The 23,877-nt window shown below is 41.7% G+C and overlaps 1 protein-coding gene across 1 annotated transcript; it reads right to left on the minus strand.

The window, feature by feature from the left end:
* Positions 1-1,133: 1,133 nt before the first annotated feature.
* Positions 1,134-22,957, minus strand: cfap54 (cilia and flagella associated 54; the record flags this gene model as incomplete). The annotated part of the gene is made up of 54 exons (XM_079283322.1): positions 1,134-1,300; positions 2,194-2,314; positions 2,439-2,585; positions 3,893-4,050; positions 4,447-4,606; positions 4,908-5,031; positions 5,119-5,273; positions 5,439-5,605; positions 5,784-5,925; positions 6,928-6,975; positions 7,343-7,462; positions 7,555-7,641; positions 7,734-7,919; positions 8,163-8,229; positions 8,337-8,507; positions 8,680-8,767; positions 8,994-9,203; positions 9,280-9,441; positions 9,562-9,691; positions 9,867-10,002; positions 10,242-10,441; positions 11,022-11,231; positions 11,352-11,503; positions 11,586-11,758; positions 11,891-12,088; positions 12,751-12,877; positions 12,966-13,055; positions 13,809-13,905; positions 14,004-14,126; positions 14,254-14,409; positions 14,629-14,776; positions 14,881-15,002; positions 15,414-15,602; positions 15,715-15,807; positions 15,893-16,090; positions 16,335-16,468; positions 16,746-16,962; positions 17,162-17,290; positions 17,492-17,544; positions 17,762-17,903; positions 18,261-18,398; positions 18,503-18,588; positions 18,974-19,091; positions 19,234-19,346; positions 19,468-19,548; positions 19,664-19,856; positions 19,948-20,049; positions 20,495-20,608; positions 20,695-20,838; positions 21,081-21,139; positions 21,432-21,597; positions 21,688-21,837; positions 22,316-22,421; positions 22,812-22,957. The coding sequence occupies 54 exons, from the start codon at positions 22,955-22,957 to the stop codon at positions 1,134-1,136; spliced, it is 7,413 nt and encodes a 2,470-aa protein (XP_079139448.1).
* Positions 22,958-23,877: the final 920 nt, after the last annotated feature.

Raw genomic sequence — 23,877 nt, forward strand, 5'->3', positions numbered from 1 at the left:
AGTGACAGACAGTCTTTACAGTAGGCCTTAGGTATTACCCATAACAGAAGAGTGGAATTAAGTCATTGGGATAATGTCAAGGTGTATCACATGAACTGTCATTTAAAACTACCCACAAACATTGGAGTTCATTACATTAAGTGTATTTTGCCAAGAAAATGATTATATTGTTATTCATCTGTAATAAAATAATTTGTAATATTTTTTACTTGATAAACTTAATTTGGTTAACTTAACACTATTCTATTCAGTGTATACACTGTGCATTTTTATTACTTTGTTTTCTTAAATTTAATAGGTCCTGCTCTGTTATTTTATTACATTGTATATAGTGTGCATTTTCCATACCCAATATTTTATTTTATTGTGTAACCCTGTTTGCTGCTGCTACAGACAAATTTCCCCTTGGGGATGAATAAAGTACTTTTCTATTCTATTATATTCTAAAGGTTCAAACATCTCTGAACCCAACAAACTTTCCTGGGCTTCACTGTACAATGTAAATGTCCACAAAAACTGTTTTCATTTAACTTTTGATATTTAATATGACCATTTGTGCCTTACTCTTGACCAGAAAATCATGTGGCTCTTTTTAACTGAATATATAAATATATAGTTTCTCACACAATATCCGAATACCAGTTTTTTAATTGTTTGCTAATTCATTCATGATCTATGTTAACTATCTATCTATGGGTGTTTTACAGTTTGTTCTTCTATGTTGGTGAAAATAGTTTTTCATTTGACCCAAAAGTGTACTTATTAAAATATCCATGGATCCCATAGATGTTCGAGAACCAGATTACCCCGCAGTTGTCTTAGAATTGTTTATTCCCAACTCTTACAACTCTCGTCGTTCTCTTCCTGTCTCCATTTACTGCCAACTTGCAGATAGTCTATCAAAAAATACAATATACTTTAGTTGTAAACATCAAAGTTTATTACACAATGTGTCAGGACACAAGTTGACCCACAATATTCTTGCACTTTGAAAGAAAACAAACAGCAGGAGCAGAAACACAGCATGTAGCCCTATATGCCCACTCCAGCATCAAGCTGCAGCGCTCAGTGAGCACAGGACTGGGAGGGAGCAGTGCCAAATGCAACTCATTAAGAGTGTCATTCTCCCCTGCTTATCTGGCTGAGCCTGCGCGGCTGGTACTTGGGTTGTTCAGAGATGAAACTGGTGCTTGAGAGTCTCTCTCAATCTGGCTGGACTGGTGTGAATGCTGCCTGTAAGTGGATTGTGATGACTGTGCATAAACTGGCATTTGCATGGAGCTACAATCCAGGATTTGACCTGCGGAAACAGTCCAAGATAGATTCATGTAAGAACTGGGTGTGGAGTTTGCATGTATACACTGCCAGAAGTAATTTTCTGACAAAAGAGTACAGCTGAAACAATTAGTCAACCTCCTAGCCCCTAGCCCCATCCCTCGGAAAAAAACGGCTAAAATAATATACCCAAAATGAATCAGGAATATCTCCTCAACCATAAGGCATATATGCATATTTCTGGTTACTTTTAAAGGTAAGAAGGTAAGGAATTACATTACATTACAGTCATTTAGCAGACGCTTTTATCCAAAGTGACTTACACACATTCACATTTCCATATAGCCATGTTACAAATAACAAATATCTCCCCAAAACATTTAAAGAGGTTGGAATAGTCAATCAGAAGAAAATGAATTTGCAACAATTCTAATAATTGATTCATCACTTCAGTCATTTTTAGCACAAAAAGTGAAAGTATTCACTCGTTTCATCTTCTCGGCTGTGGATATTGTTGGCTTTCTTGCCTTTCTTTGAAAGTCAACTGAATTAGGGTTTTGGACGATGTCATACTGTTTGAAGATCTAGGCCCTGGTCACTAGTTTCTAACATTTATAGGCGAAACAATTAATCACTTGGTCAACAAATTAACAAGCAAATGAATCAATAATGAAAATAATTGTTAGTTAGACATTATATATGTCTTTGATGAGTTTAGTGTACAATTATATATCTCAGTCATGTAGCTGAAGTCCATGTTCCATACTTTTTGGATGGAGACAATTTTGGTGTTAAGTAATGTTTTGTGTTAAGTGCTAATTATCAATTGTTAGCATGTTAACATTGTTAATGAGAACATGTTAGCTTGTCCACAAAAATATCAATGAATGCAAACAAGTGTGTCAAGTATTTATTTACCAATTCGTAAAGTGGTCTGATCAAGTATGTCGAGGTAAGGGAGGTAGATGTTGCTCGGTCCAGGAGGAGAGACACACGATTTCCCATCATGCAACGCCACACTCTGACGAAAAACACACAGCTGAAAGAAATGGAGAAAGAGTACTAAATGCACTGATGTTGTATGTTTTGCCTACTTTTTGAACACTGACTAGAACAAGTATGTCTCTGTGTGTGACTACACATATATTCATGTGTTTGTGTACCTGCTTTTTCAGTAGTTTCTGTGTCAGTTTTAGGAGTGTGATGCTCTGTACTCCTCTGAGGTCACTGAGCAGCAAAGTGGCCCGAGCCAGAGTAACACTGGACCCTGGTGGCATGCATGTACGTCCTGACAGCATGGTCACAGCTTCCTACTCACATAAATGTACAGACAGAATAAAGCAGCATTGAAATTACTTTAAATCATTATACAGTTCAACCACTATCATATCATGCGTTTGATGGTCATATAACAGCTCTTGAGATCAAAATCACAATATCTAGACAGAACGCAGGTGACAAAAATACTGTAACAAGCAATACAAATAATACATATATATTTAAAACAAAGTGATAAAAATGCATAATGCTCATATCCCTCATTTGCCCATAATTCGGAGTCTTGAAACCAAATAATAAGGACGCTTTTTGGCTGAAACCCTCTGTTGGGAAAAAATTTAAATAACTCATTGTTATGCATTTTATAATTAGTGAATGTTATACATTTAACAGAAGCTCATGTCCTCTGTAGTGTTTAAGGCCTGTGTCCTTGTGTGAACTGTCTGGGAGACGAGGCGTCTTCAACAGCTGTTCAGTCCATTAGGAAGCAGTTGATTACCGAAAGAACACTTGAGCTGTTTGTCCTGAATAAGAATGATAATAAACTTGTAGAAAGCGTCAATACTTACGCAGGGCTGATTTGCGACCATGATTTACGAGAAAGTGACCTTTGTTCTCGAACGAATTGTTAAAGTGTCCAGATATGTAGACGCCTGTGTGAAACGTAAAATGTGTGTGTGTTACCCTGTGCCAGCCCACTGCATGTTGTTTACTTAGTATAAATACCAGAGACTCGGAGATAGATCTTCGAGCGGTCTTGACGTACATTCTGTATGTGAATCAACCCTGTCTCCTTCTTTGCAAAGAATAGATGTCCTGTGATTAATGTTTTTACATCTGCTCGAGTGAACACCCTCGGTTCTAATTAAACAAGTTCTTGCCCTAAAAACTGCATAAAAAAGTAAATTGACGTCCTTATAGAGACAAATGATGGCTACAAAGCCTTTCAGATTGTGTGGGACAAAAGGTTTGTAGATTTCAGTTACGTTCACTGGCTATCTCCTACGAGTCTTTAACTTATAAATCACTTACTCCTCGTTTCACAACTTCCTGCTCTACAAACTGTGTATAGAAAGCAAAAATGTGGAAACTACAAACCAGTATATAAAGGAACCTCCCAGTCCTAAACAACAGATGGTCATAGGGACATAAATGTGATGGATAAACTGACATTGTCCTGATGAATAAGGGGAAGACCTTACCCTGAAAAAAGAGACATGTGTAACCTTCAGTGCTGTCATATTTGGATTTTTCCTCGATCTGTTTTTCTTCTGTAAAACATACTTATTTGTTTGAAAATAAAAAGTGACAAAAGAGGTGTTTGTGCGAGTGTTGGTACCTGCAGCATTGCCATGCTGTCATCAGTATTGCCTCTCTGTGCTTCCAATTCGGCAGCTTCGACCATCAAGAGGGCCTGAATATCCAGTTCTCCCCATCGTGCACATTCATCAAGTCCCTCCTGTAACACCCAAGCTGCTTCCTCATTGATGTTCTTACCTAGATAATATGAACACATCCCCTTACACACAGTTTCAATATCCAATGTCTAACATTCAATGACTTACCTATATGCAGCTAATGCAGTACACAGCTTCTTTTTCATTTGTTGGCCATTTGAAGTTGCTCATACTTTGTTTTTCAATAATAATCAGATATTCTGGTAACACTCGGCGTATATAATTTGTAAGCTTTGTAACGTGAATCAATGTAAAGAAACAAGGTAAAGTACTCCTCCATGTGTTTTTAAAGTGTACGTATAGTACTAGTTTGCATAGAAAGGAAGATAACTCATTTGTTTTGACATTTATAATCCTTGTGATATTAGTCCAACTGTTTCACCAAACAATACACCGTTCAGAAAAAAAGAAAGAGCAGCACAACACATGATCGGACCTGGGAAAACGTCAGCAGTGCCAGGAATCTGTGCAGCCAAGCTGCGGACCAGAGCCAGGCGGCAGAGCAGCCACAGAGAAACTCCAATTCTCTCACTGGCCTCAACTGCTCTAGGACAGTCTCCATGCAGGAGGTTTGACACACTGCAATCTTTAGAACCCTAAGGACCAGATATTACACAAATAAACACATGCACACACACCATGTACAACCAATCACCATTCTACTGCCCCAGTGTGGTAATATGTTCATATTTTACATGTAAATAAAAAAAGATGACATTATCATTTTTCAGCTGCTAACACACTCAGTTTCATTCCAGGTGCTACCTTTGGTTGTAATGTTGTCATGTCCTGTATTGTTTCCGACACAGTTCACATTACAGAACATGAGATTATGCTTCTTCTTTTTTTTTTAAACAACTTATTTGATTCTGCAACCAATTCATATAAACCTGCTACCTGTTCAATTCCAGTCCTGGCATGTAGGATCTCAGATGCGGGTTTCGGAGAGCTAGGTATGATTCCTCTCATGATCACGGGACTTGTCTGCAGTAGCACCAAGGCTGAAATTGCCATCTCAGAACTAAAGCATGTTAAAATGGTTAAGATGGTCAGGAAATACAAACATAAGCATGTGAACATACAGCACAGATGTATAAGGCCCCTGTACCTATTTGCAGCATGTCCTTGCTGCAGGTATAGATTGGCCTTTAGAAGATTGGACTCTATTGACAGTTCCAGGTTCTCCATTTCACCACAGGACTGAGGTGTGAGCTGACGGAAAATAGAGTGCAACAAGGAGGATGCTCCTTCTAGTAAAAGGAACTGCAACACATGAGAGGACAGATATGAGTAAGTCAACACAAACACATTAGAAACAAGTTGCTACATATTTACAGTAAGGTACCAAAAATAAAACAATGCTTAAATTACAGTTAGCGGCAAACCCCTAATGTAAAGATCTATTGAAAAATCCCAAAGAAGTCTTACCTTTATTCTTCCTGGCGTGAGCTTCTCCTTTTCTACATCAAGGGTCAGCACTTTTGGCTCTTCTGTCTTTAGACAGGAGGCCTCAGTGTCCAATCTGTTCTGTTCATGAGGTTTGGAGTTCACTGGACAACTTGTTATGCTGGCACAAGCTTCTCTTTCAACAATATCTGAAAGACATTCCCACTGTAAGCATAACCAGCTGTTTGATCCACAGTGACTATTTTGGAATTAAATCGAAATCTGAAACTTATTTGGTTCAATGCAATCCAATCAGAGATGTCACATGATCCAAATAATAAACCCAACATGAACAACAGAGAGAAGAAAGTACTCTTGCTTACAGACCTGGCACAGGAGAGCCGTGTACGGTGTTACTGAGTGCCAGGACTAGTTGAATACGAGCAAGGTTGAATCTGAGGCACAATGTGGATCCATACAGTGACCGGACCGCTGGAGCAAAGTCACAGTTCACAAGTTCCTCCAAGGCCTAACCACAAACCAAAAACCACACAAATGTAATCAACTATATTTATGTGTTAATTTGGCAAATACGTATATTGCTGAAACAGCAGCACAGAGACAGACAACATGTCAATGTAACAGTTTTTGTCTACATCTGAAACAGAGTGTACGTATTTATGTGTATACAATATGTGTGTGTATGTTTTTGTCAGTGCATTCATATGAGAAAATTGGCAGGGGGTGGGTTGGGGGGGGGGGGGTGAGGTGATTCTATAACTATAAAGCAAGGAATCTCTGTCTGTCAGCTCATCTGATCTACTTCACACTTGGTGGTTGTAATGCTGGGGACCCAAGGGAGTGCTTAATCAAATTCTGTGCCATTTGAACACATTCACTTCAATATTCAATAACTTAAATAACAATAAACTCTAATTAAACAAGCAAACAGCACTCTTCTTCTACGACATCTTGCTTTACTTTTAAACTTTTCTCTAATTGGGAATGATGGTTTTAGTAGTGGTCAAAAAGTACGCCAACTCAAAACTGTTCTGAAGTCAAACTATTAACTTTTAATGGCAAAATAATTAATACTGCAGAGTAAAAAAAATGTTTACTTGAAGTGAAGACTGAAAGCGAGACATTGTCAGTACAATGTACTGTGATGCAACGATTGTATGTTATGGCAGGTGTATTAATGAGCATCCAGGAAAGCGCAGTGTCAAGTGTGACGTTGATTGTAAGAGCGTTTCTCGAGAAAGCTGCAAGCACCGACATCACAGGTCAAGCATTTAGCCGGTCCAGAACACGCATGTTTTCAACTGCACTGCACCCGTCTTATCAAAGTAAAGCAAATTGCACCAACTGTGGCAGCATGGTTATTCCTTTTAGAATGATTTATGTGACCATTCTCTCATCAAAAACAATGTGAGATTTACTTTTAAATCTGTAATAAAATACTTCACAGAATTACACCGATGAAATGTCCACGGATCTTCAGAAATATAATGAAGTCTTATATACAAAATACCTCAGAATTGTCCAGGAGAGACTTGTTGCTGTAAAACGTCTTTGCAGGCTGCACAATAAGCACAATTTATAATATGTATCAAAATGATGGCATATATAAACACACATAACACAACTTTAAATCCTGTGCAGAGGCAGCACGAGAAAAGATATTTTGTTTGACAATCTTCCAGAAAGACTGTACACTGTCTCCCACTGATGTTTAAATTAGGTTGGAAGTAACCGGCACACTTATGTATCTCTCCAAGCGGGTGGTAGGCAAACAACCCATGTCTTTACATATTCAATGATAATTTCAGATTTACAGTAGGCCTACTATAAACACAAGGTCAACATTCTAACTAAAACTGTCCATAAAGTACACCATTACCAACACAGTTTACACAGGCAAAGAGGGGACATATGTGCATTCTTACTTGGAGATTATCTTTGGTGATGTAGTGTCCATGGGGCAGAAGGACCCCTGTGCCTTGTGTGAGCTGAACTGCCTCCTTCACAGCTTCAGTGAACAGACACAGTTCAGTAAGGGCACGAATCTGCAGAAAAAAAATCCCAATCCAGACTGAAAACTCCACCAGACCCATGACAGGAGAAACATTTACATGTAGAAAACACCTCCAAGCCTGACCTTAAGTATTTTGCCCTCAACAGTGTGTTGGACATCTCTGCACACACTCCCCACAAAATGTAGGTAAAGGGCTAGTATGGGCAGTAGCTGAAATTACACACGTTTCAACAAATCACTTTTTTTTATCTTGAGCCTTGCAGTTGAAAATGAGGACATACAAACAATGTGTATGTGTGTACCGTAATGTAGTAGCCTGTGGTGAAAAGCCAGTGGCAGAGGAAGTTAAGGCCGGTTACGGTGGTGCTGAGGTGAACCCTGTGCGGCTCAGAGAAAAGGTCAACTCCAGGGAGCAGTTCATCTCTGATGCTGTGATAGGTGTACTGGAGGTCGGCCTGTGGCTGAGCCAGGGAGCAACACAGCACACACTAGGGAAGTGGGTCAGACACACACACACACACACACACACACACACACACACACACACACACACACACCCACACACACAAGCATGTCAAAATGAATGCACAAGCACACAGACAATAAAACTGTATTTAGGCATGAGAGCAACAACCTCCCCTGTCATCATTTCATCAATAATGCATTTAGCAACATAAGTAAAAACCATGTTTGTGAGCAGAGCCAGATTAACCTCCCCCTGGAAGTATTACCTTAAAGAGGTGTGCTGACATGAGACAGCACTTGGTCCGCTCGCTGATATCAGCCGTTAAGATGTACCTGTACATCAAAACACACCCTTCAGGAGCAGGTAGCATTTCGAGCGACATGCTTGAAACACGCCCGAAAAACACCTCTAATTAATGCTTAACCTCATTTAAACCCACCGTGCAATCTTAGCAGTGAGCCCAGCAGCCTGTAGACATCCCCAAACACCGACCTCTTTCAGGGTTTGTTGCAGGGAGCCACCCCCAAAGGACACGCCGTCCCATTTCTTTATAGCACCTGAGCTCTGTAAGGCACAATCAACTGCTTTACTCCAGTGTAAGTGTGCTGCCCTGGGGATAAAACACAGGAAGGAATGGAATTATTAAAAGAATATGAGGAAAATCATGAAAAGCTCAACTTACAGACTTAATTACACATAGATAAGTACAGGTAAAAGCATAACATGAAAGGCTGTAGGTTTGCTTCAACAGACACATACACACTCAGCCAACAGATTCTAACCGTGTGTTTCCATCGTAGAACAGTAGGTTTCCCATTTCATGCAGCGCCTGAACTCTGAGGGAGTCGTGATTGTTGGCCTGGAGATGCTCTGAATAAAAGTTGGGTGGAGATGGGGAGAGAAGTAAGACCTTCATGAGCCTGACAGCCTGACACAGACTTCATCCAGATATTCCATTATATTTGTCATGCAGTCTGCTGGTACTCTCTATAACACATCTAACTCAGTGACCCACCTTTTGACAACTTGTCAAGACATGCCTTCTTTATGTAAAGTGTGGATTTATGCGGATGTTGTAATTATTCTGTGCTCTTACGTATGGAGGTGGAGTATGCAGCGCTGACAGTCGTCATGTGCTCAGGGCTGATAGGGAGCGTGTAGAGAGCATTCGGATTACTGTAGTCCTCCTCGGTCAGGTCGCAAGGTTGGATGCTTGGACCAGGCATAACTAAGGGACTGAAATCAACCAGGATTGCAGAATGGCTGAGACTTCTGTTCTGACAGTGCTTCAACTGTGCCGCAAAGCCTGGCGAGAGACAAAAGACGCTTTGAAACGGTTGTTACGTGAGTGTGGTAGTCCAAACAATCAGAGGAGAACTCACAGGGCTTTGTGAATGCGAGAAGTTGCAGCAGTAATGAGCGACTATGCTGGAAGACCTGAAGACAATGTGGCCTTCTCTCAAGAGCTCGACGGTAACAGCTCAGTGTGTCTTCTACATCCAGAGGAACGCACACAAGGGACATGGAGTGCTGTATCTCTGCACCTAAAACAGAGAACATGCACGAAAACATTGGACATGCAAACACTTACAACTGCCGATGAACAATTACTTGTGTGACTGAAATATTTTCACATGATATGACGTGAGGCTGGCTGTTCGAACCTTTAAGGTCAACTGTGTCTTGAGGAGTGGAGTTTGTGAGCTCTTCTTTTATGAGAATGGTCGGCTGCTGTTCAGAGTGAGCTGTACGTCCAATGAGCAGTTGGGAGTCTGCGTAGTTCCTATAAGTTACCTGAAATATAGAAAAGAGAGCACGCTATACTGTATGATATGCATGAGGAAATACAATATCCCATACTATTTGTTTAAAAAAAAGCATTTCATTGGCTTGTTTTTTCTTGTTCCACTTAGATTTAGACTTCAGTGTACAATGCTTCTAAATGTTTATGTGTGTCGGTATGCGCTACCTCCTTGCCGGTGGCCTTCTTTGTCTTGACATGGTGTGGTTGAGGGACTACAGGTCCTCCAAAAGAACTTATCCTTTCAAGCAGCCTCCTCTGAGCATGGACTAGTAGAGGAGTTACGATCAAGGCATAGCGTTCCCTGGGGTAGACACACAGATGCAGCCACAAGCACACACACAAAACCATGGGCACAAACTCTGCGTTAAGCCATAAAGAAAGAGCGTGTGCTGAGTTTCATTCCCTTTGACGATGAGAACCTGCTCATAATCTTTCCTCATCTCTGTTGAATGTTACCATACAAAAACCTTTTTTTGTAAAATGTTAGCTGCACTCGTTTAATGACTGCAATATAGTCTGTGCTTGAACAGTTTTACTCACCGTGTGTACGAGTTGAATAATAAGGCAAAGTGGGCCAGGCTTTCCCATTTGCCACTGGCATGGAGACGCTCCAGAGTGTGCAAAACCAGGGTGCGGACCCAACGCAGGTCCACCTGGGTGCTGTTATCCAGTGGGGCGGAGAAGTGGAGGCTGGACTCAAGTTCCTCCTCAGTCAAGTCTCTGTCATACCAACTCCACAGCTAGTTGGGACAACGATGAAGATGAAAGTCATGAACAGGACTGTGTCATCTTCACTCTGTAGCTGCAAATGTGTTTCGCTCAGATGACAAGATGCAGACTGACGTGACAAGAGCAATCATTCAGCAACCTCCAGACGTGAAAAGTGAAGCCAGTAGGGCAGTACCTTAAAATTGCATCTTTCTTGTTCGTGTTTTCTACTTAGAATTTTTACCCCTTCACAGTTTGCTTTTAGTTCATGAAAGTTAATTGTAAACCTTCGTTCAACTAAAACTGTCTTGTTCAGCGTTCAGTTGTATTTAGCTCCACCATCTCGTGTCATTTCAGGTTCCAAAAAACTAAGATGGCAACGACCAAAAACCAAGATGGTGGCTGGCAAAATGCCGAACTGGAGCCTTCAAAACCGTAGCCCACAAACCAGTGGGTGACGTCACGGTGACTACGTCCACTTCTTATATGCAGTCTGTGATTGCAACACACTTTGCAATGCTTTTTATACTTTATTAGTAAGGGATATCATTATGTGTGTGTGTGTGTGTGTACAAGCAATGACATGTGTGTATAGCTGTATGTGACACTTACCCCAAGTCTGTTCAGCATGTCCATCATTAGGTCAGTAGCCAGCACCAGTAGTGGTGTGAAGGTGGTGTGCAGCTGGTCTGCTGTGATGGAGGAGGGAGGTTTGTGCTGAGCAGCTCTCTGGACTAGCACGCTGATTCTGCAGCTTTGGTCCCACACAGTCTGACACACACACTGTAGAACGGTCCAGTGACTGCCACGGTGGGCCAACACCTGGAAAATGTTTAAAATAGATCAATAAAATATAATACCTGGATTCACACTGTGTGGTCACATGTAATGTGACTTGTGTGTAAGTGTATGTCTGTGTGTGTGTGTGTGTGTGTGCAGTACCATGGCCCTTTGGAGATGTAAAGCAGCTTTGGTAAGTGAGTCCAGCAGCAAGGTAGCAGTGCATCTGTGTTTCTGAATTCGCTGTTCCACCGTTTGAGAGATCTCTCCCTCCTCACAACTCTCTTCTGTGACAGAGTCGTCCACTCTGACTGCTGGAAGAAAAGATTAAGATAAGTGATGAAACACAGACCATGAGACCATTTTTCTTCTGGCTTTTCATAGAGAGTTTCTCACCCTCCTTTTCGTTCCTCTCTTTGTGTGCAACCACATATTCCATAAAGCCGCAGTGGGAGGAGTCTCTCTCTGAGACAACCTCATATTTGGAAGATGTCTGTCGCTGTGAGTTCCTCCGCACCAGAACACCAGAGTAGGCCAGAGAGAAAAACAAGGGATTTAACTGCCTGTAACTGAAATAAGTACAAACAGAACATATTATTACAGGTATGCACACACAAATGTTTAAAAAGCAGAATTATCTATTGCTAGAAAAAGACATAAAAAGGTGAAGTAAAGTAGCTTCTTCTATCTTGTGAGTTCACCTCTGCTGCAGGGCTCCTCCATGCAGCTGGTCCAGGCCCTGGTAAAGCAATGCTAAATGGGCTTCGGCTGTGCTGTAGTTGAGTTGAGACTTCCACACTCTCTCCCGACAGCACATGCTCCTCAGATGAAGCAGCTTCTTGCGGTGTTTCACCACAGACGACATCATGGTTAGCAGGTTCTCTACAGCCTTCCTTTCCCTACACACGCGGATAGACGTCCAGTGCACATGTGGTTATTGGAACAAACACATGTAATTGCACACAAACACCGACACACATACTGTACCTTTTAATTTTTACTCCCTGGAGCATTCTGTGTGCTATTTTCTGCTTTACTGTCTTCCCTGTGTCATCGTGGGAAGGTGTTCCCTTGTTCAGCTACAAAAAAGTATTTGGGATTAAGGTACATCCATAATGTAATGTACTTATCGATAGGCTACCTTACAATATCATAAACCAGAACACATAATTAGATTTTTGTGTATGTATGGGTGTTATGTGTTGGGTATTTGTGCGCATAATATTTTCACCTGTGGTGGTTCATTTCCTTTCGGAGCCTGAGCACTACTTCTTCTTCTACTCTGACTGTTTCCCTCCAAACATTTTGTGGACAGTCCCATCTTCTCGTCTTGTCTGACAAAGATAAAACCATCGACATACTGTCAAGCCTTTATCAGCAGAGGCAAAACAGCTACTATCCGTAATACAGTGCAGTACGATCCATTCATTTTTTGATGTATTGACCTACGAGTACAAATTTGTGAATGAAAGAACACAATGATTGTAAAATGAAAGCTGAACTATTTAGTTTGACCATTTCTTTGTTTAAATCAGTGAAGAGGTGAATAGTCAAAGCACACCTGCACAAAACCTCAAACATGCTTTGTCCCCACTTTAACACAAGGTCCGGGTGGCCTTCTTCCATGGCTCTCTGGAGAATTAGTGCCGCAAACTCAATAAAATAGACCTTGTGTCTGAGCTTCATCACTATAAAAACACACACACAAAACACAGGTGTCAATTATGAAAAGACGAATTATTCATTGGAAAAATGATGGAAGTGTTTGCCACTTACCTGTTTGAAAGGCATACTTTAATGTGCTGCTGAAGATCAGATCATACAATACGGTGGGTACCTCACAGCCAATCAGTGGGCATGCAATCTCTACAGGAAGATCGTACACGACGTTGAGTTTAGGGAGCGCAAAAAGGTTGAGAACCAATGTTATAAAAGATAATGCACATTCAAATTCATGAACACCTTTTCTTGGTGTCAACTTCAAGTGTGAATTAAACTCATCTTAACATCAAGTGTGAATTATTTGTTGCCAAATTGTTGAAATAAAACCCGCCCTGGCATATTTTCAACAAACATGGCTTTAATAACTTTTCAAAAACACTGTAAAGTTATTGCTGTACTTTGGTTGTTTGTATTAAACAAACTTGCATTTCAAAAAAAGTGTGTGTTTTTGTGTGTCTGTGTGTGTCTGTGTGTTTCTGTGTGCTACCTCTTTCTATGATGAGAGCTGCTTCAGATCCGATTGTTTTCTTGTTCTTCCGATGCAGTGCTTTCAGCTGAAGACTTATCGTCATTTTACCCTTGATTGCAGCATGATCTCTCTCAGACTACATACACAAACACACACACACACACACACACACACACACACACACACAGACACACACACCGAGAGAGAGAGAAACACAACAACACTAGAAAAGTGGAGCAAAATATTCTTAATTTTGCTGTGTATTTAAAGAATGAAATATAAAAACATCACAATACATCTTTGCAAGTATTGGATAATCATAGATTAATTTCATGATCTTAAGTCACTCAAAGAGTGAGGCTAAATGATGAAATAAATCTACACTTTTACACTATTCCTTACACCCACTGCTTTAGCGGCAAGTCTACTGATCTGCAGCTGAGCATCGTAGACCTGTTGGAGCAGCCTGCGGCCACTGTCCATCACCACAGGAGCCATCTGATGCTCCCTGAGCACACGTAATGCCTGGTCAAGAAGGATGAGACATTATTGCAATTATATGATATATATATATGCACTTTTTAACAACAGTTTAAACTAGTTGTGCGTATATGCAGACACACCTTGGAAAGGTAGTAGGTGATGCAGGCTATCATGTGCAGAAAGGACTCTGAGGTGTTTCCAATCCATTTTAGTTTGAGAAGACCTGAATTCTCCTCCAAAACCATCAAACATTTCTTGAGCACCTGCATATCAGAACACAGACACAGTTATGAATTCTTTACAGTTTGTATCATGTTATATTGTAAACAGACTAAAGTTGTGGTTTGTAGGACAAAATATGGAGACTTATATGGATGAGGTAATGCATACCTGTATAACAGGGTCGCAAGCGATCTGATGGAATATTAGAGGAGCCAGGAGGCCATAACAGCTGACTACAGCTTGCACTGCAGCGCTACCGCCATTCAACCACATTGCCAGGTCCACGGCCACCAGCATTCGCTCACACTCTGCCAGTCGGGCTTCCTGCACACACACGTGTGCAAATATAATGTATTTATATTTATGTTCATTTTAAAGATTTGTTCAAATCAATACAAGCAAATGGTAAGAAACTTTCACACTGTGATGCTGCTAACGATGATAACTACGAACCGTTAGTGTCATTACATTCGAGAAAAACAATTTATCAATGTTTATGCACACCTCTCTATCCAGATTTTCTTCTCTCTTTTTTTTTTTTACCTGTTCCCAGACAAACGGCCCACTATCACTGAATGAGTCACAATAGAGCGATCCCTGCTGAATGTTGATCTCTGTCTCAATGAAGATGGAAGTGAGGAACAACTGACACAGGTGAGGAGAGGAGCGTTGCAAGGTCTGGACACGCAGCCTTCGACATGGGGGATGGAGATGGAGCAAAAGGAGACTTGCAAATTCAAAGAAATAGAAATACAGACTTCTTAACTTGAAGTATGTGGATGTTTCCTTCCTTACCCCGTGATAGCCAGTCTATCCTGAGTGCCCTGGGAGCCCGGGTCGGTGTAGTAGGTATAGTGGATCCACAGCTCTCTGCAGGCTCTCTTTGCTACAGCATGCTGCTCTGTTTGAAATGCCACCTGAAGAAGGAGTCAAAAAAGCCCAAACTATAATCCTGCTTTTTCTCTGGCTCTGTGGGCAACAGTGTTAAAGAGACATACCTTCAACACTCGCCAATTCACACCAAAACAATTTGGAGGTAAGAGGAAGAATATGTATTTTTGATTTCATGGTGAACTGTCCCTTTAAGGTATCCATCAGTTTGACATTGGCCAAAATCCCAACAATGAGAACAACTTTATGAGCCAGGCTCTCCATTCTACCCAAATGAGGCAACATGTACATATGTGTTAGGGTGAGAGTGTTGGATTAAGGCACTGCAATTTATTTCCCTGGAGTTTTTCAGCACGAGTAAAATCACCTGGACCCAGCATGTGATGAGGGTGGCGGGGTGACTAACTAGTACTTGTTTTTACTCGTGTGTAGTGTACCTGTGCCAAGTGAGCCCACGTGTAAAGCAGTGGTACCGGCAAGGATGCCAGCATTGGGAAGGTTGACCCTCCTATGGTGTTGCCCAGTAGATTGCCCTGGCGGTTGTAGGCTGCTACAGCAAACACATACTTCTGGTTGGGCTCCAGCCCCTCCACTCTCAGCACGCACTCACCAGATACTGCTGGTACCTGGAGACATACAAAATCAGACCTAATATTATGGGCACACACCAGATCATACAAGATGACAAAATGTGTTCCACTAGACATGTCACTCTTCTGTGAAAGAGATGAGTTGTACCATATTTCCAGTTCCTTGCAGGCTGCAGTCTCCGAGGCGGACTTTCCGGTTAATACCCTCAGCTGCACGGCCGCAGAGCTGGTACCAGCACACCTGGAGAGAAGCAAGGAAAAAATAAAGAAAAAGAGTATCGAAGCTTTGCTTATTATCTGACGCTTGCGGCAAATCAAAATCTCACTTGTCCCTCCAAGTTATAAGGTGCTGGGGTAAAGGTGAAGGAGCGGTCAGTGCGTGAAAGCAGGATAGGGGGAGGCGGTGTGTTTTCTTCTTTCTCCTTCTTCCCTTTATCTTTGTTTTTAGCTGGAGTCGTAGGGATGGCAGAGATATAGAGTTTTCTCTCTTCCACCCCGGCTTTCTCTGTCAGGGTGGATGCCTCCTGGCAAAAAAAGCACAAAGACGATATTGATTACACTTCACAAAGGCTCGCCTCAATCATCAGTAAAAGGGGCTACATTTGAGTCCTTACACAGTCTGTACATAAATGAAATGTGCCACTGAGGCCTCAAGTAAAAGGTTTGAATTCCAACAGATAAACATACACATGGCTGTGGAAGTGTTTTACATTTCATGCGTCGTTGTGACTGTATCGGAGAAAGTGTGAATGTTTGTGAATGTGTAACCTCTAGCAGACTCTTGGTTTTGTTGCTGTTATTTGGCTCCATGTTGTTGTGCACCAGTGAGGCTTTCTGCATCAGAAAAAGAGCTTTGGACACCTTGTTCTTCTTGATCCGATCCAACAGTTCAGACTCTGTGACTAGACACAACCAACAAAGACACAACCCACACATTCAGACCCATTACTTATGTCTACAATCAGGCATACGTTTCTGAATCAATATCCTTTCTGAACATTTACACTGACAGCTAACTATGATTTATTGCTTATTTATTATAATTCAGCAAGCGCTGGATCGGGAAATTTCACCATTTTCATCAATAGATAATTGAGTTCAAACTCAAAAGGGCAAAAGGCGAATGAATTCTGAAAAATCTCCAATCAGTAAATGTGCCTGTGTCGCAGTGAGTCTGACCTGCATTTAGCTGCAGTAACTTGAGAGAAGCCCTGTGGTGGATGATGTCAAGCTCTAGATGAAGGTGTGTGGCCAGCAGGAACACATGTGAGGACTGAGTGTGTCGAGAGGCTCCGATTTCGGATTCTGCCTTAGTTTTGACTTCTTCTTCATGTCCCTCCTGTGATGATGTCGGAGAAAGTAGGGAGGGAGTCGATGGAGGGAGAGGACCAAATCTCTATGCCAATGAGAGAAAAACAGGTTTTAGGTCCACTCACCCACTGTATTTTCTCAATCTACACACTGATGTCCTGTCAATACTTTTATATGTTCTCATCTTACACTACTGTGTTGAGATCCTAACACAAAGCAACACCTGGCTTAGAATTGTGTAGAGAAATGTCGGACGGAAGGTGTTGTATAGGTTAACTGCCTACCTGCATGAAGGCAGAGTCGGTGATTGCTGAGCAATCTTGGGGCAGCAGTGTAGCTACACCCTTTGCCAGAGCCTCAAGACCCCCATCCACCACCTCACACACCCTCTGAAGCAGCTCTGTACTGGAACTCTGCAAGCACACACAAACACACACATTGAATGAAGCGTTTTAAAAATACCGGTATATACATTTCTGAAAAACCTGAAACAGAATACAGTACACTGGTGGGATTGATTTGTTATTTTATCACATGTGCATACACTTATAATAATAAATACTTGTAGTATAAAGAACTATCATTTGACGCTACGCATACAGCCATTTACATACCCCAAGAGAGAAAGACCGTGGCTTCACACCCTCACTGTCTGCTTCACAAGCTCCTAGAAGAAGACAACTTTATTGTCACAGCTATGGTGAATGTGACGTGTACGTGACGTAAATGTGACGTGTACGTGACGTGTACGTGACGTGTACGTGACGTTTACCCAATATCAAATACCAGAGTGATATTTTTACAAAACAACACATGATGAAGTACGAAAGTTGCATGTTTCAGCTGTCGTAAAAACTGAAACAGGGAAAATAGTAGATCCTCACCTCGACTTTGATTACTGCGTTCAGCTGCACTCTCTAGCCGTACGGCCAATGTGTGAATCATCTCCGCCGTCATTATGCAGTCAACAGCTGCCAGGTCACAGGCATAGGCCACCTCACACAGCATAGACAGACACCACAGCCACTGTGCAAACATGTTACACACACATGAAAAGTCATAAGTAGGACATTTGCATTAAATATACTGTGAAAAATGTCCTAAACTACAAAAAATATATTGAAAAAATTCTATGCTGTTGAGTAGGGCTGTAACGAACGAAATTTTCTACACAATTATCGTGGCCTAAAGAATTCACGATAACAGTTATCATATGTGTATTACAAACATGATAGCAGTATTTAATTTTTGATGTCACGGTTATTGTCAATACTACCGGTATATCGCAACACCTCTACTGTCGCAGATAAAAGACACTTTATGTGTGTCAATAAATTGCTCCTATCAGCCAGAAAGGCAAAGCCTACCTTTATAAATACATACCTTGTCGTAATCATCTACCTTCTCATGGCAGAATGTAAACTCTGGGTTTTGTAGCGGATACCTCTGGATCGCCAGCTTCACTTTATCCCACAGAAATAACACAACGTCCAAAACCAGATCCTCATCTGGCTGCACCTCCTACACAAACACACACACACACGTACAGTATATTGATATTCTCTCACTGCAATCATGGTCATTGGCAGATCAACCCCAACACAACAACGCACATATAAACTTACAGGAGGAGAGCCACAAACAGACTTGTGCAGGGTGTCTACCAGGTCAATGAACTCATCCCCCATTGAGAATGAAGACTTGTGTCCGTCTGGTGGAAACATAAACAACAAAACCACGTTGTAATTTCTGAAATCACCGTCGGATGTTTTGTAATCGAGTAACTGAGGCCGAGTGTTGAACACCTTATTAGTACCTAATCAATGCGAGGTTATGAACAAGAAATCTCTAAGTGCGTCAGATAATGTTTGACAGGAAGTCGTTTTGGTTAAGGTACTCAAATTTTACAGCAGCTTAGCAACAATGTGAAACAATCAATCACAAGTAATCAAGGACAAGAAGGCAGAAGGTTGTTCAAGGATCAATGAAGTCTGGCAACAGTAATAAATAACTTTGTGGACCGTTATATGAATCCATTTATCTACGTAAAGGTTTAGAGGTCTGATGATTTATATGTGGCACAATTCCACCTTTACCACCATCAGTCATGTTGTCTTCTCTAGGACGGCTCCTCTGGGAAGACAGCAGACTATTGAACCTGTCAAGTAAAGCAAGCTCCAGCTTGGCCCTCCTGAACGACTGACCCTCCACCGCCTGACACAGAGAGACAAAGTAAGACAGAGTCGAGGTCATTTAGAAACATTAAACCGAAACTGGAAAACATAAGAATACAAATGTGACAACTGATAGAAATGGAGCACATTCCCCTTCTCTCAGATGCTGGTGTGCTACTTACAGACAGAACCTGCAGCATCTCTCTGGCAAGTTCAGTGAAAGCATCTGGCTGCTTGCACTGAAACAAGATCTTAATAAACCTCGTTGCAGACATGATGGGCACTTTGTTTTCTCCTAGCAACACAAGACATTGCATTACTTCAAAAGGATTTCCAGACAAAACAAAACACGCCTCAACAAACGACAAAGCGTTATAAATGTAACCATTTCTGTAAGGTGAGAAAAAGGGACTAACCTGTAATGGCTAAATCCATTAGCGTGGATGTTGGTGTCAGCGCACCGAGACTCACGAGAGACTCACTAGTAGTGGCGACTCCTTCACAAACATACAAGCATATTACTCAATACACAAAGGGAGCATTCCTCACCCAATAGAAATGTATAAAGATTCTAAAACAGAGTCTATTCTGTTACGTGTTTGTTTTACTAACCAGATAAGATACTAATGCCAGCAGACAGGAGTTCCAGGATCACCTCCTGCAGCTGTGGTTCATCCGGCAGCCTTGTCTGCAGCGGGCGTTTGGTGCTGTCCCAAAGTGCTTCCAAGATGCCCAAGAACTGCGCTGGACTGCTGTCAAACAGGCCCATTAGCATGCGCTCTGTTGTAGTACGAGGCCATGGCCCCTACAGAAGATACAAGCAGGCATAGAAGGACACTTAAGGTTGAGATTGAACACTGAATGTGACCACATGGCAGTAAAGGGGATCTTACTACATTGGGTATGTCCTTCAAGTTGCCTTTGCTTTTGATTCTGAACATGGGTTTGCGTCTTCCTCTGGCCTCAAACACTGCACGCTTAAATATCATGGCAGCCAGCTGAAGAAAAAAAAAATGTGGATGGACGTTATTTGATACACCAGAGAAAAGCACATCAACACTGTAACGGCAAATCAACAAAGAAATCTCTACATTTTGAGAGGGCAACCACCTGTATGTGTCTGTATTCATTAAAACAGTGGTGGCTATCGAGTGAAACAGCTGTCATCATACACAATGAGAGATGTGATCCTATGAATGCAGTGTCACTATTTGCTTGTATGGCATGAGTTGAGAATGAAGAACCGTGGCTTCCCATGCTTGGGTCGTGTAGATTGGACTTCCAATGGCACTTCAACTGATCAGACATGTAGAGGTTTGATATTTGCATGTACCGCGTGTTCTTTGCATCCTTTTGATGTTTGCAGCTGTCACTGAGATGTGTGAATGATCGCTCTAATATTCGATCACAGTGAAAGAGTGTATTTCGGTAGGAGTCTCCCACCTTGACAGAGGCTTCTTTGTAAGCTCTCTGAGTCTCTCTGGTGGCAGGAACTTCCTCCTGCTCCTCCAGCTTTGCCAGCTCATTGATCTTTCCGCAGGCTCTCCTGGCAAATTCCTGAAAGCATTTGACTACTTTAAGAATTTCAGTTCAACAACCTTGTGCTTGTCGGCGTCCGGATGCAGATGACGAGTGTCTTTTACCTCCGCCTGCACAGCAGCTTGGTTATCATAGTAACAGTGGCAGACAGCGCAGTAGAGCGTGACAATCCACGGAAGATACTTCGCAGTCATCAGAGTGACGGACAGCTCGAGACTGATGCTGGCCCACAGAAGGTACTCCAGAGCCTGAACAGGATCATGACAAACACAGTTATATCGACGTTATGAATCACACACATTTCTGGTTATTTCATAACCACAATACACCACATGCTCAGCCAATGTGGAGATGATAATTAGCACAAACCACATTCACCAGTCAGTTATGGTTTTGTCTGTCACACACCATTCTCACCCTCATCCATTTAGAGTGCATCAGACGTGGCAAAAACAACATTTTGATCCAACTATTATCCATCTCCAAGTACCTGTGCACTACAATTCATGGTCATCAGGTAACGACAGATGGTGTAGATGAGTAATGAACCTGGAAAAGATGAGAAAGGAAAAGAGAAAGAGGTTAGTTCGACAGCAAAATATAAAATACAGTAGAATCTTGTAATTTCTCACTTAATTTGAACCCAAAATCACGTTTGCTTTGTTCAAAGGGTAAATTTAGCGGATAAGACCCGTGTATCTAGATCCTCACAAACCCACCCTTTTAGGCGCATAATATCGTCCTGTACCACGCTTTGACAACTTACTTTATTCTTTCAAAATGTTATGACAGACAAAAAGAGAATACTGGGTAAAACTGTATAAGTTGTAGTAACACACACCATTATATATTTGCCAGCAGAGGTGCTCATGTTGCTGCAACACCTGCATCATGATCCTGATGAAGTTCAGCACATGCAGCAGTTTACAGAGTCCCTGCTGGCAGAGGACGCTGTGCCTTTTCTCCTGCTCAAATATACACAAGGCGCAGCCCTGCATCGCACGGATCTGCAGACAAACACGCGCACATATACAACTTACATATACTGCATAGATATATCAGAGTTCAGGAACACAAGCGCACATAGTGCAGTGTACCTTCATGGCAAAGGTGTCTTGGTCTGTATCAAAACCTTCTGGGAAGAAGCAGGCCATGAAGTGGTCCACGTCTGCGATGTCTGTTATTTTCACCGAGTTGAACTGTAGCAGGTGGAGACTGTATCCCTGCCAAAGAGCGAGCTGGTACAACTACAGACAAACAGGAGCAGGAAGACTTAATGACAACTGTGAATGTGTGTTGTGCAGAAAACACCGAGGCCAATTGCTTGCTCCTTTTTGGAGGAGTGAAAAAATGAATTTGCTCATTATGGGAGCAACACAATGATGAATTGTGAGGTGAGTAATGAGGTAAGAAGTTGCAGCCAACATTAATGTCGAACAAACCAGGCAATCACCAATTAAACAATTTCTCTTTTTCATCCGAGAGTGCCTAAATGCATCACATTATGACACAAATCACCATGAATTGTGAATGTGAAGCATTTGGCATCATGACAGGCTAATATGCTAATAAGCATAATATGCACAGCAGCCAACACTGACTGTGGTTCCTTTCACCATCCTGATTATATGGATTGTGTTGATGTTATGAAGCTGGTAAAGCATATGGCTACAGCTGTGGAAACCACATATTGGCCAGTATCAGCTAAGGCTACACGTGAATTACCTTTAGTCCAAAGAGAAAATCTGCAATCTGCAACATGCGCTCCTGGTACAACTTGGAAGGCAGTCGTTGTTTGTACTTTTTCCAAATCTCCACCAGGATTTTAATCCTTCAAAATGAAAATCTAATTACAAACAGCATGGTAATGTTTAAATGTGTGTGTGACCACACTGTCTCAAGAGAACACAAACAATACAGTTGACTCACGATGCATGCAATATGAAATTGACGGATACGTTTAAAAAAATGTGTATAAAATGCTCCTTGTAATGTTACATTTGGCCAGTCTCCTTTCTGGTGGAGTTAACTGTGACATACCCGAGGAGCAATTACTGTAAAATCATTGTTTTAAAACGGAGGCCCGCAACGTGACGCAACACTGCGCAGTGCGACGCAACCTGCACTCAAAACTAAAGCCTGTCCTGCCTGTTTGCTAACTTATGACTAATAAACTAATAATAACAATCATAATTTAGCAAACGCTACGTTGGCACCTCACCCTTTAGCATGAGAACCGTTGTCCTGGCTGCTCGAAGAGGCGGATCGTCTCATCAATGTTATAAACGAGTTCATGTCTCGTTCAAAGGCTGAAACAACCGGGTTTCTTTTATCAAGTTTCCCGTAATACGAAGCCGGTAAATCCATTTTTAACCGTCTAACGCTCTTCTGTTAGCTAACCAAACTGCTCCGCGGTGCTGGGGGAAAGCACATCACTATGGTGACGACGCTAAACAAACAGAAAGCAAAGTAATGAGCGAGCAATTAGTTGATGTAAACTCATTTAGTCGTCTGGTTTGAACACACAATAGTCTCAGTGAAGATAGCCTGCAATTAAATACATGTTTAAATTGATCTATTCACTGATTGGAGCTTTAAATAGTGGCTTAACAGGGACAGACAGCAACTGTAGTTCAACAGGAGTCCCATTTGAAGGAGGAAAATGAATGCCCACCAAGTTTAGGCCTGCATATCCTGCACACACACACTTCACCCAGTTACACAAAATTGTTTAGTTACACAAAAAACAAAAATATTAACAACTTAAAAAAGGGAATAACAGTGCATTGAGGAGTGGAAGGCACTATAACAATAGTTGCATGATGGTTTAAAAACCTCAGAGCTTGCAGATAACTGATTTAATGTGTGTAGTTCTGTTGGAGACGACACGGCTGGGAGGATGAAGCAGAGACTGAAATAATTTAGGTTGGCACAACTGCTAGACAGTTGGAAAGGAGTCAGGGCTTCATACTTTACATCTGAGCTCATAGCAAAATGATACACGCTTAGAGTGTCATCTAATGCTGTCCCATACAAACTCATCAATTCCCATTCAACCTCACAGCCATTCTGCACACAAACCTAAAGCTTCTGGCACTCAGAGCACTGCAGGCTAATGCTCTGGCAGCTATTCCTCAAACAAACACACACACAACCATACACACACACACACACACACACACACACACACACACACACACACACACACACACACACACACACAGATCCAGACAGGGGCATTTCCTGGGTAATGAGTATGGAGGCATCAGCAGTACTCTGAGCCAGTG

This window comes from Melanostigma gelatinosum, assembly GCF_949748355.1.
Source record: "Melanostigma gelatinosum genome assembly, chromosome: 14".
NCBI lineage: Eukaryota > Metazoa > Chordata > Actinopteri > Perciformes > Zoarcidae > Melanostigma > Melanostigma gelatinosum.